General features: G+C 45.6%; 2 protein-coding genes and 2 pseudogenes across 2 annotated transcripts in view; 1 reads left to right on the top strand and 3 right to left on the bottom strand.

Moving 5' to 3' along the window:
* The window catches only part of LOC149098671 (uncharacterized), a 221759-nt gene that overhangs the window by 171431 nt on the left and 38273 nt on the right, over window positions 1-12055 (bottom strand). The gene's annotated exons all lie outside the window — the stretch shown is intronic.
* LOC149098680 (uncharacterized) lies at window positions 878-2123 on the bottom strand (annotated as a pseudogene).
* LOC149098681 (uncharacterized) lies at window positions 2184-3572 on the top strand (annotated as a pseudogene).
* LOC110040292 (uncharacterized) overlaps window positions 7349-12055 on the bottom strand; it is a 31250-nt gene continuing 26543 nt past the window's right edge. The window contains exon 11 of the mRNA XM_089276719.1: window positions 7349-8150. Within this exon, the coding sequence (XP_089132845.1) occupies window positions 7944-8150 (207 nt within the window). The 3' untranslated portion in view covers window positions 7349-7943. The remainder of the gene's footprint in view (window positions 8151-12055) is intronic.

Raw genomic sequence — 12055 nt, forward strand, 5'->3', positions numbered from 1 at the left:
TTTGGCGAATTTCTCGACCTCTTTGTCGCTCAGGCGCTTCACGTGCTCGTGGGTAAATTGCACCCCGATGGCCTCTTTGGCTTTGCCTGTGGACACGAGCACGGGCAGCTGCTCGCGAAGAGCAGGAATGTCGGGTCCGGGAGCGGTTGGAACAAGGCCACCTGCGGGACCACTCGACGGCTCGGGCTCGGTTTGAAGAAGGTTCATAACGTCTGCTAACGCGGCCTCTTCTCCAGCCATTGTGCAAGGCTATATGCAGCTTACATTTTTTTATTCAAATAACTTTACCCCATAGGGGTGGCGAAGCGAGAACACAAGATAAGAGAACTTTCGCTCTTTCAGCTTTGAAACCAGACCTTTGTACTCATCCTGGGAGAGCTCGCCAGCGCAATCCTCGAATATGGCTTTCGTGGTCCTGGCCGAGGGGGTGTAAAAGAGAACGATCGCCGCCACGTTCTCCCTGAAGGAAGATGTTATGCTGGTCAACTTCTGGGTCAGCACCCACACGCTGATGCCCATATGGCGGGCAGAAAAGGCGAGATTCACCAGCTTGCCAGTGCGCCCTTTCACGTCTTTGGAGGCTGCGCAGTCGTCGAGGATTCTGAGCGTGTTGGTGCCCATGAAAAGCCATCTCACGAGCTGCAACCACCTTTCCACGTCGTGCTGCTCGCAGACAATCACATCCATTCTTGGATTGTTTTCGCCAAGCCGGTGGTAGGTCTTGTTGTGCGTGAACGTCGGGCAGATGAGCACGATGTGGTTGAACTTGAAGCGGAAAGGGCCATAGAGCTGGTCCACCACGAACCTCGATTTGCCTGAATTGGTCGGCCCCACGATGAGAGCGTTGAAGGGAATCTTGCTTGGGTCCATGTTATATTCAGTTCTGTACAGATTCCAGCTGTCTGTCCATAATGTTGAACTGGGAGTCGATGATGACAAATACGTGGCAGTTCACGTTGCCTGAGCCTTCGGCTTTCCTCTCGATTTCCAGCTGGACCCCGTCTGTACTGTTCACAATGCGCTTGCCACTTCCATGAATTTCTTGGTCCGCCATGGAGCGCATGTCAATCAGAAGCCCGAAATTATCTCCGGTGTAAAACTTTGTCGCGTCCATGTGCTTGTTTTTTTCCCTTCACGAAGAAGCGTTGGGCCTCTTCCCACATGTCCTTGCCTTTGACGCCGTTGTTGTAAAGCATGTTGGGCGAGCCGTTGATCGTGACGCTGACTTTCGTCAGATCCGGGAAGACGTATTTTTCTGAATCTCAGGCTTCGTCGGTATAAGGTTCTATGAACAGCAGCAGGATGGCTTTTAACGACCTTTTCTGGGCGTCGATTTTGATGTTTTTCCTCGTGTCGGTGTCTTTTTTGAAGGTCACCACTTTGGAACGCATCACGTGGTCATAGACGAACTCTTTTCCGCTGGAGTAAACGCTATGCGCCTCGTCTGCCAGAGTCTTGCTGCGGATCATATCGTACTCGAGCTGGATGTTGGTCAGCTTGTATTTCAGCTGGGTTGTATCGGAGCCATTGACCACATGTGCAGCTCCATTAAGGGTTATTTCGAACGTGAGGTCTTTGTAAAGGGCCTGGGGGTAGAAAACGCCGTGATCGGTTAGGATCTGATGGTCCAGCCTGATCCGGTACTTGCTCCCGTACACCTCATTCAGCTTGTTTTCCGCGGCGACGCCCGAGACTTTCTTGTCTCCAGCGCCTGAGCGGATCTTGCATAAGTCCTCGCTCTGAATCCCTTCGAGGATCCTGTTGTCTCGCTCTTCCTGCGAAAGAAAAAGGTCATCAAAGATTTTGTAGATGCCATAGCCAACCGTGTCTTGCAGGGTGGTGCCTCCAAACTTCACGTGCAGCCTGTCAACGAGCGCTCGCGTGACATTCTGGACAAGGAAGTTGTTGGCGTGCCCTCCAGAAAGGTCGACGTTAAGGACAAGTGCTAGCGAGCCCGGCAACAGAACCTCGTTCACGTTCAGCATGGGCACTGAAACATACAGCGTATCGCCAGGTTTGGCTTCAGTGTGGGAAAAGGTGATTCGCTTGACCGCGCGCTTGGCCTGCATGCCGTGTAATGTTTTTTTGCTGTATGTTGCGTGAAGGTTCTCTGGAACTGACATTGTATAACGCTCCGGCGATTTTTTTCTAATTTGAAAATAAAAGGCTTGCAATATATTGCTATGGCGGAAGGCAGTGGCGAATTTGGTTACGAAGACCTGGAACTCGACAATCGGCTTGACCACGATGGTTCTGATGATGACGGGCAAGAGGTTAACACAACCGAACCTTTTGACCCCGTCAGTGCATCCACTCCCTACCAACCTGGCACCCCCTACCACGGGGGTGAACAAATGGAAATGCCTACTATGTGGCACGAGCAGTCCGGCCTGCCTGACACTTCTTATGCCGAGACATCATTTTTTGGAGAAGGTATCCCTTTGCTTGAACCAGATTCGGAACGGGAATTTATCATAGACCGGTTAAAATAAGTATTTACCAACTTTAAAGAGAGTAGTTTTGCAATTATGAAAGGCACCAAAGGGAAAAACAAGGGTAAAATTGTTGCATTAGGTAATCGGGGAGGTGAGTACAAGATTATGAAAGATGACGGGACAGACTTCACGGAAAGGTTTTTAAAAATTGGGCCAAGAGCTGCAGATGTCATTGTAGAAGACCGGGATACCATCAGAGAAATGAAACAAAGACAAAAAGAGGCAGAGAAACAACTACAACAGGCGGAAAAACTCGCTTCGCAAAGAGAAGAAGAAAAGAAAGAAGTGGAGGTTCTGAGACGTAAAATCGAGCAAACTGATGCCAAGATTGATGCCATTCAGGATGAACAAGGTTCGAATCTTGAAAGTGAAGCAGAGCTGCGTAGGCTGAAAGAAGTGAAAAAGAACTATCAAAGCGATCTTGAAAACAAGAAAAAAGAATTGGACTGGCTTACAAAAAGAGCAAGAAACATAGAAAAAGAACAAGAAAGGGTCGACAGGCTCAGGGCCAGCATCGCAGAAAAAGAAAGTGAAACAAATGCCATGGAAGAAAGGCTCAACCAAACAAAACCGTTGGACGACCTGAAAGAGCAGGAAAGCGAGCTGCAGCGCCAAAACGCGGAAGACCAGGCGATCATCCAAAATGAGAATGCCTCGTCCTCCCAAAAAGAAGCCGCAGAAGGCAGAGTGGCAGAAAGAAACGAGGAGCTCGAGCGTTTGCAAACTCAGATCGCGGAAAGGGAAAGGGGGCGGCCTCTCTTGGAAAGGGTCAAGGAAATCTTCAAAAAATATGGCGTGACGTTGACCGCTATTCTTGTCGCCGCCGGGACCACAATCGGAGCTGTCATCGCGGTCCTCACCAGAGGTTTGAAAGCCACCGGCAAAGCTTTGGGAAATGGCCTCAAAGATATTGCCGCAAAACTCGGTTCTCTGCTGCCCGGGCCGATTGGCTCGATTGTGAGGTTCCTTTTCAAAGCCGCCGGCAAAGTCGTCGGGTTTCTGGCAGAGCACACCTGGCTGGTCATTCTTGCCGCGGTGGCCTTTTTGTTCGAAAAAAATTTTAAGAAGCAGCGTTAACTTACCGCCAAGCCATGAACAGCAAAGCAGATAATCCGACTACACCGACAATTACCGTCGTTTTGTTAATTTCGTGTTGCGGTGTTTTATCTGGAGTCTCGACCTCTATTTTTTCCGCAGGTGGCTGCGCTTGTTGAGTTTCGGCTGAAGATGGTTTTTTCGATTCGGCTGTTGTGGCTTTGTGTATCGGATTGGACGGATGGCTGTTGGGACGGTTAATTTTTGACGGGCCGCCTGCCATGATTGTGAGCCCAGCTTTTTTTGTCTCCGGGTTTACCTTGTTGTTCACCCCCAGTTTCATCCCGGAGACTGCCTGTTTCAGTTTGTTGTTGTAACCGATCGTGCTTGCGGTGTTGATTATCATTTGCGCGGGCATGAGCTAGGCCAAGGGGGCTACTGCGAGATTGAGCCTGACCTTCGCTTGATCCACCGCGAGCTGGTACCTTTGCACGCTCTGTGCCAGGTCGGGCTGTCTGATCGCGTCTTCCATCAACACCAGGAACTCGCTCTGGGCTCTTCTCGCCCGGCCGCCTGAACCGAGAATGCTGCTGCAGACGTTGACTTGCGAGCCCAGAACGCAGTAAACGAAAGCCTCGATTGACTGGTTGATTCGTGCCAAGCCCGTCTGCGTCAAACCGTTCGCGGTGTTTGGCGCGAACCAGTCCGCTTGAGCATCAGAAGCGGCCCCTGGCTCGATGAAATAAATCAAGTCCCCATTTATAGCTTTGCCGCCTTCATCGCTGAATTTGTTCCATCCCGGGTATTTATAGTCAGTTTTCGACGCGCCCGCGCCAGACACGTAAACATAAATGCTTCCCAGACCGTGGTTTTTCCCATGCGTGTAGCGGAAATCGCTCGAGGGGTCAATGCCAAACTCGCTGCATATCCTTTTGTACGAAGCGACGTCATAATGATTATTGTATTGGTTGAAAGGCGGGTCTCCGGGCAAAGCGCTCATGCTCTGAATTCCTCCTAGCTGGTACAAAATGCGCCTGACCGTGAAGTATACGTGGAATTTGTAGAAAGCTCTTATCTGCGGGGGGAGATTCATCCCGCTGTCAAAGATTTCGCGAGAAACTCCGCACCCCAGTGTCGCGCAGAAAACCGCGAAGTTAAATTTCTATATATACGCAATGTCTTCGGCGAATCGGTTGCCACCAAGCGCGCCGCCTCCCGAGAATGAAAGAGGAATCTATCCAAGCCTTCCCGAAACGACAAATGCCGAGAATTTCCGGCTAACCGAGATAAGCAGAATTGAAAAAGAAATATCTGCTGAGGTCGAGCATTACAGGCTTGTGTTGAAAAAATATAAAAAAGCCCAGAAAGCGCTTCACTATTCCCTGGTTGGCCTTGGTGCCTTCACGGCAGTTCTGTCTTCTGGGGCTGTTGCAACATCACTCACTGGTGTTGGAATTCTTGTCAGCGCCCCTGTTGCCGGGATAGGAGCTTTATCTGGCGCGGTTTCCACTGGCCTGTCTGTTGTCAACAAGAAGCTTGAACGCAAGGTTAATAAACACTCGAGAATCCACTCTCTGGCTATCGTAAAACGTGACTCGATAAACTGCTCTGTGTCACAGGCTCTTAATGACAATCGGGTTTCTGACACGGAGTTTCAACTGATCACTCGTGAAATGCAGAAATATCGCCACCTTAAAGAGACTTTACGCTCGAACTTCGCGCGAATACAAACAAATCCAATCCAGCCAGATATCGCAAAAATAAGAAACCAGGTTCGGGACCAGGTTCGGGAAGAATATAGAAAAAAACTTGCGGATTAAACAGCAGATTTGAACTAAATTTTGAGCAAAAAAACACAAAACTTTCTCTTAGTCTTATCAAAAACAGGTGATTGTGTTACACCACGTTACCTTCACGCGTGACGTTGTGTGACTGGGTTACGTTACTGTCACGCGTGACGTTGCGTAACAGGTCACACAAAAAAGCAAAACCCTGTCGGGAGGTGCTCGTTGGCTGTTCTTTTGCCTAGCCCTTTTCGCGCCGCTGACAGGGCGGCTGTTCCGTTTTACCTCCGGACGAGGTTTGAGGTCCCGAGGGACCTCTGAGCACCTCCCAGTCTCCACTGGGCCGGGGCGGGTTCACCCCATACCCCTGACAAGCGCCTGTACATGCCGTATTAGGAATCAGAGGTGGCCACCCTCACATCCCAAAGCACCATCATTTGCTTGCTGATATATAGTATAACTACTCAAGCTATATACATTGATCCTGTCGCCGAGCCTTTCACCTGTGGTTTGCTTCTCTGTCCTTTGCCTAAATTCGCAGGTTTTCACACATACGCATGCGCTTTTGGGTGGCGAGATGATGTCATGCACTTTTTGGTGGCGAGATGATGTCATGCTTGAGCTATATTTAGAGCTTGGCTGAATAAATTATATCCCAACAACAGTTCTGAAGGCCAAAATGCTTGTGCTGTTCCACGCTATTTGCTTTATTTTCACGGAACTTTCTACGCCCATTTGGCAGAAAGAGGTCAGACAGATAACATATCAAATCGTTGAAGCCATGCGAGAAGCAGAGGAAACTTAAACAGGCTCGATCGAGGCCCTTGTTCAAGAATATTTCATGTTACGAGTGATCGAACGCTGCGATCGAATCTTGCTATTTTCTCGTTTCCTCCTGCTCGCTTCACTTCGGCAGCTTCTGTGGTGAAAAAATAACTTACAATGCGTTGGCTGGGCGTATTTTTTCGGTGAATTCTGTTCTGGTTCATCATTTTCGGCCCAAACAAAAAAATCTTGAGTTGTCCTCCATGTTTTTCTGTACTGCTCGGCCAGGGGGGCCTGGGGAATATTTGGTTCCAGTCTTTCTGATAAAAATGTCACGCAACTCGCAAAACTTTTGCTTCGAACGAAGGTTAGTCGCCGCCTTTTTCGCTAACGCTCCCTGCCAAAAAGGAACCACTCATGCCAATTGTAACCATCCCCGAAGCATACTTTTAAAAAATTCTTGTACTCAGGGGTGGCTTCTATTAACTCCATCGGCCGGCTTAGCGATACTTTATGAAGATTTCCCTCCCTTTTGAAACAGGGGAAACAACAACCTTCGAAAAAGCAGTCCGCATATTCAAAGCAAATAACCATCTGCAAAATCTGCTGCCTGTATTGGCAGAAAGGCAGTTTTGAAATATTTCTGTTAACCTTATCCCAACCCGGTTTTGGAATATGCTTGTGTACCTTATCCCAGCCCATTTCCTTTTTTTCCTTAATTTTTTTCGCGATGTACTCCTTGAGAATCATCTCAATAAGCTCTGGAGGGAGGTTTTGAATGGCCTCGGAAATTTGCACATAGGACGAATTTCTTTCGGCAGCCATGTCGGCTTCCTCTCTCTGTATTGGGCCGTAGAACATTTGCACGGCAGCCATGACGGCGTATACACTGAGCAAGCACTTCTCCAATAGGAAAATTTTTATGGCACATTTTTGAATATACAAGTGAAGGGCACTCCGCGCATATTGATTACAGACGTTGCAGCTTCGCTGGACCCGCTTTTTTGCTGTGCTGTGCGCCACACGCATTTCTGGCACAGCACACACGCATTTCTGGCACAGCATTTCTGGCACAGCACACACACACACGCATTTCTGGCACAGCACACACACATATATAATGAGGGTTCTGGTCACAAGCGAACACAACACAGTGCAAGCACAACGCAACTCCGAATCTCCAGATGAGGAGTTGCGTTGTGCTTGCACTGTGTTGTGTGAGTGCTGTGCCAGAACCCTCATTATATATGTGTGTCTGTAAGATAACTATTTTCATTTCTATTTTGATGTGACATCTCCCTGTGCTTACATTGTTTCGCGTCATCATGGTTTTCCTGTGTTAGATTACATTACTCAGTCTCAGTCCTACACGTCTTAGACACAGCGGTCAAATGAATGCCACTTCGGACTTCCGATTTTCATTGCCTTGAAATGTTCAAGTGTGTCTGAGAATCTCACATAAAATACGACACAGAACAAAAATATGAGACGACAAAACTGGTAGACAACAATTATCAAATTATGTGTGCACATTTGGCGTTCAAAGCGCTCGATTTCAGTAGTTTTTGCTTCAAAGTAAAGGATTTTAAAACAGATTGAGAGACTTTGCACTTGTCAGCATCAGTTTTGGCGGGAATTGCGCACGCGCAGTACACTTGACCACTGTGCTAAGACATAACTGACATAAATGTACCCATACTACCTTAGGGTCTAGGTGTGTGGTCTTCTTACAGTTCGTGATGCTCTGCTCCTTTTGTTGATCACATGCCCATTTGCTCCGTTCCAGTCTCTTGCTGGTCCTCTTGTTCAGTCTCTTGTGCAGTTTATGTTAGCCTGTTGTTACAGCAACCGATAAAATCTGATTCTAATCACCAGGCCCCTGGTCGTCTTTTGATTCACTTGATGTCCCAGTCTCCGGCTTGTCTTCTGATTCACTTGATGTCTCAGTCTGCAGCTCGTCTTTTGATCCATACCAAAGTTTCAAGTAGAAGTCAGATGTCCAGGAGTCCTCAGATGGCCAGGAGTCCTCAGATGGCCATTCATGTTCAGGTTTGGGGCTCCCATCACGCTCCTGTCATAAATCACAAAACATTGTCAAACACCATCGCCTCTATCCACACACACTAGCCATTAGTTGCTGACCAAAGCTTTGTGGGCTCAACAAAATCTGTACTCGTTCGCCCTTTTTTAGTTTTTTACATTAGGTAATTTCCAGAGAAAAATACTCTTCCCTCAAGACTGAAAAAAAAAGCCTATCAGCTTTTCGGTTGAAACGCTTTCTACAAAGTAAAGAATCCTTAATTTACATTTCCTTAAAAAGTGCTTCAGATTCAAATATTAATTATTGACATTTAGAGGTATGGCGGAGCCACACTGATTACATTAATATTATCATAAAAGTCAGCTAGATTTTCACATCCCTCACAAACTCTTGAAGACATTTTATTAAGTCCAGGCTTCTCGCGGTGCGCCACATAATTATATTGAGTTATAGCTTATCAATCCCTTTCCCTAATTAGTGTTTACTTAAAGCTGCTATAACTACAAGTTATTTTCTAACAACCAATCCAACAGGAAAAGGATGTAGAGTTAATACGGCTGTTTGTTTGTCTCAAAAGGTTTTTGCCGCTGTTTAGTCAGAAGGGATTCAGATCAAAGTTAGTTCACGAAAGGCCAGAATAAAAAAAGCAAAATTCGGCGTAATATAGATATCCGCGACAGAAGATGCTTTCAGAACGTTTTGCACTGTGAGGAGGATGTCTTTGGTCATCAAACCACACGGGTGAAGCGTACTATAATCGGAGTGGATTGGGAATTGTCTAACAAGATGCAAGCCACTATCTTTGTATTGCCTGCAAGCAATAAACTAAGTTGGAATTTATTTATCAGCCTTTTTAATAACTTTTGAATTAGGTGACTGAGATAATCTAAATGAGGCAGCTGATGAGACCGAGGACGAGGATTTTGTGTCACAGGGGAGGGTGGATGAGAGGGTCTTCAGTTCCACTTCCCGTTCATGAAGCAGCCTGTGTTCTTGAAGTGTGTGAATGTAGTAGCTCAACTTGTTTTCCTAAACAGAGTCAATTTAAGAAGATCAAAAATTGGTAAGCTATATTTTTGTTCTTTCGTTTAGAAAATGGAAAAGGTCAAAAACCTGATTTGACACTTAAAGGAACTGTCCTGACCTTGTCTAAAGTTCTAGATGCATTCAAGAAAGCCAGTCTCCTTCTCAGACCTTTTCAGCGTCAGTCCCACACTTTAAACAGTAGGGGCGAGGGAGGGGGGGGGTGGGTAGGGTGGTGCTGACCCCTTTTAAACATCTGCAAAGGAGAATAGAAGCGAGCCGTACTGGAAAAAAAAGTCCTTCACCATCTGGATGTTGTGCCGTTGGCGAATTTCCCACACGCTGTTCTTTATTTTTCGGAAGAAAGTTGACGAGTCGGTGAAGACATCACTTCCAAAACAGACTTTCACAAATTTGCACTCTGTTATGTCACAGGCCTCAGTAATTGACTCGCGTGTCTATAAGAATTTTCTTAGCATAAATAGATTTATTTCAGACACGTTCGTTGAAGACTTTTCTGGCGACAAAATGTTGACGAATCGGAAAAGAAGTCTGAAAAAGGCTTTAAAAAATTGGCATCTCTGTTACGCCATGGGCTCTGATACTTGTGCGTGGTTCAATTCTACTTGTTACCATCCCCCCCGGGAAACCGCTGGGACATGTGCCCTGGGGAATGCCCGGGGTAGGATGGTAACAGGTGGAATTGAACCTCGCATCGCATCGGCTCTTGTTTACGGTGGTCTTGTCCCGAGATTAGGGAGCCGGGCAAATCAAAAAAATTGCTTTGTGCTCGTGGTTTATCAAATGCAATGGCGACGCACCGCTTGCCGGACGTAGAGAGTTTTTCTGTAGGAAAGCCGCTAGTTTGTTTTGGCTTGATTGGAACAAAACAATCTTTCTAAATTAAAGCCCATATTTGAAGGTAAGTTTATTTAATAAAAATATAAAATCAAAAGTTATACATTATTACAGATCGACCACCTGTATATTGAGTACTATTTTTGTTAGTCTTCTGATCATATTCCACCTTATTTGTTTGAAGAAAGTCAGAGTTTTAGTAACAGCTTTTTCTCTTTGAAACATTATACATGACTCAGTATTATCTTTACTTTTTTGGATCGTCAATGTTGTATGGAATATAAATCAGTTCTTTTTTCAATAAATGGTATATAGTTTACTCAACGTAGTATCCTTCGTTCAGTTAACTCTAGAAAAGCGTTGCGTTCTTGACAAAACGTATGTTTTTGCTATTGCACAGAAACCAATATTGCCACCCTTACTGCACATACAGACATAGTTAAGGTAGATCTGAATCCCGGGACGTTTTCGTGCCTAGGGACGGGGAATAAGCCGCTAAGTAATGTCTAATCCTACCCGGGGAATGCCCGGGGTAGGATGGTAACAGGTGGAATTGAACCTCGCATCGGCTCTTAGTGGATGTTTGAGGGCGCAGTGATGTGGAAAGAAAAAACACTGAAATACAAAGGAAAGGATTCCTTTCCAAAAGAGAAGTTTAAGAAAAGTGTAAGAGATATGATTAACTTACTAAATCTTGTCCATTACATCGTCGAAGCCAAGACAATTTGTTCACATTAAAAACATATGTCTGAAACACTGATTCCAAGAGTTGTGTTTCCTGTCCGCCCAGGATTGGCTCTTGGCGGATGTCCGAGTTCTCTTACAAAGTAAAATAAGCACCAGTAAAATTTCCGACGACTATCAGAACTTAAACGAGCGCTAGAACCACATTCGATGAGTGGTTCCTGTTCAAGCCACAGAAGGAAACCATGCGATTACATGTTACTTGATTCTATTTTTCAAAACTTGAAACAAGGTTCTACGCTTCATTTAAATGGCTTCCTTTGTACCTGATTTAGTTTTTCAAAGTGTGTTAGAACGTTTAGAACCTAATCGCTCGTGGCAATTCCTCTGAAAACCCCACTAACGCTTATTTTTATTTGCACTAAAACCAAACTTTTCCACCATGTGGTTCACTACAAGCGTGAGTAATTTACGACAACACTTAACTTTAACTACTTAATAACCAAGAGTGAGGTCTTTACGGGAAATTCTCAAACTGAGGCCTAGCCGTGTTGACCGAGCGATAGCGAGGTCAACAAGGTAGGCTGAGGTTTGAGATTTTCCCGTACCGACCCAACGGTCGAGGTTATTAAGTTGTTTATTATATGGCTCATGAATTAAAGAAAAGAAAAAATTATTCGAACGGATGTCGTCAATTTACATCCGGCGATGCGCGTGTTTACCGATTCATTCATCGTCTCAAACCCAGGGCAAAACTATGGCTGGTTTTCAGTGTGACGCCATCAAAAACAAAAATCGTAACCATTCAATAAATTAAGAAGAGAAGCTGAGATATGAAAGATGACTGATATATAAAGAACCTCGCAAAATTTTTAAGTCTGTGCGGTTTTCTATCCGCACGTTACTCGGAAAAGTGTTTCACTCAAATTTATGGAGCTTTGTATGGTGTCGCCATGTTTGTGCCCCTCGGAGGGACACAAACATGGCGGCGGTAAAGTAACAGAAACATCTGTCATTGAGTTTTGCCATTGAAACGAAACGTTACTACTGACTAGCTCCGATACATTGAAATTAATACTTTGTCTAGAGAAAGAACTGTTTAGTTAGTAAAAACTTGAGCAATAACTCATCCTTTGACTTACTCGAAAGCCTTATCGAGCCGCCATTTTAATGTCACGCAACGCATTAACTTGGAAATTCCGACGTGCTCCATTACCTAATGAGGAACCCTGTCAGGCTTAAACGTTGCAAAACGTCAAGTTATGAGAGGGTCTTGCATCTGATGAAACTAAAACTTCACAAGGATTGGTAATTTCTTATTTTGGAAATTGATGACGTCACATGAAAACCGGCAACACAGTCAGTGAACT

The sequence above is a fragment of the Orbicella faveolata genome, unplaced genomic scaffold (genome assembly GCF_042242905.1).
Source record: "Orbicella faveolata isolate gen_17 unplaced genomic scaffold, um_ofav_v1 contig_46, whole genome shotgun sequence".
NCBI classification, from domain to species: Eukaryota; Metazoa; Cnidaria; class Anthozoa; order Scleractinia; family Merulinidae; genus Orbicella; species Orbicella faveolata.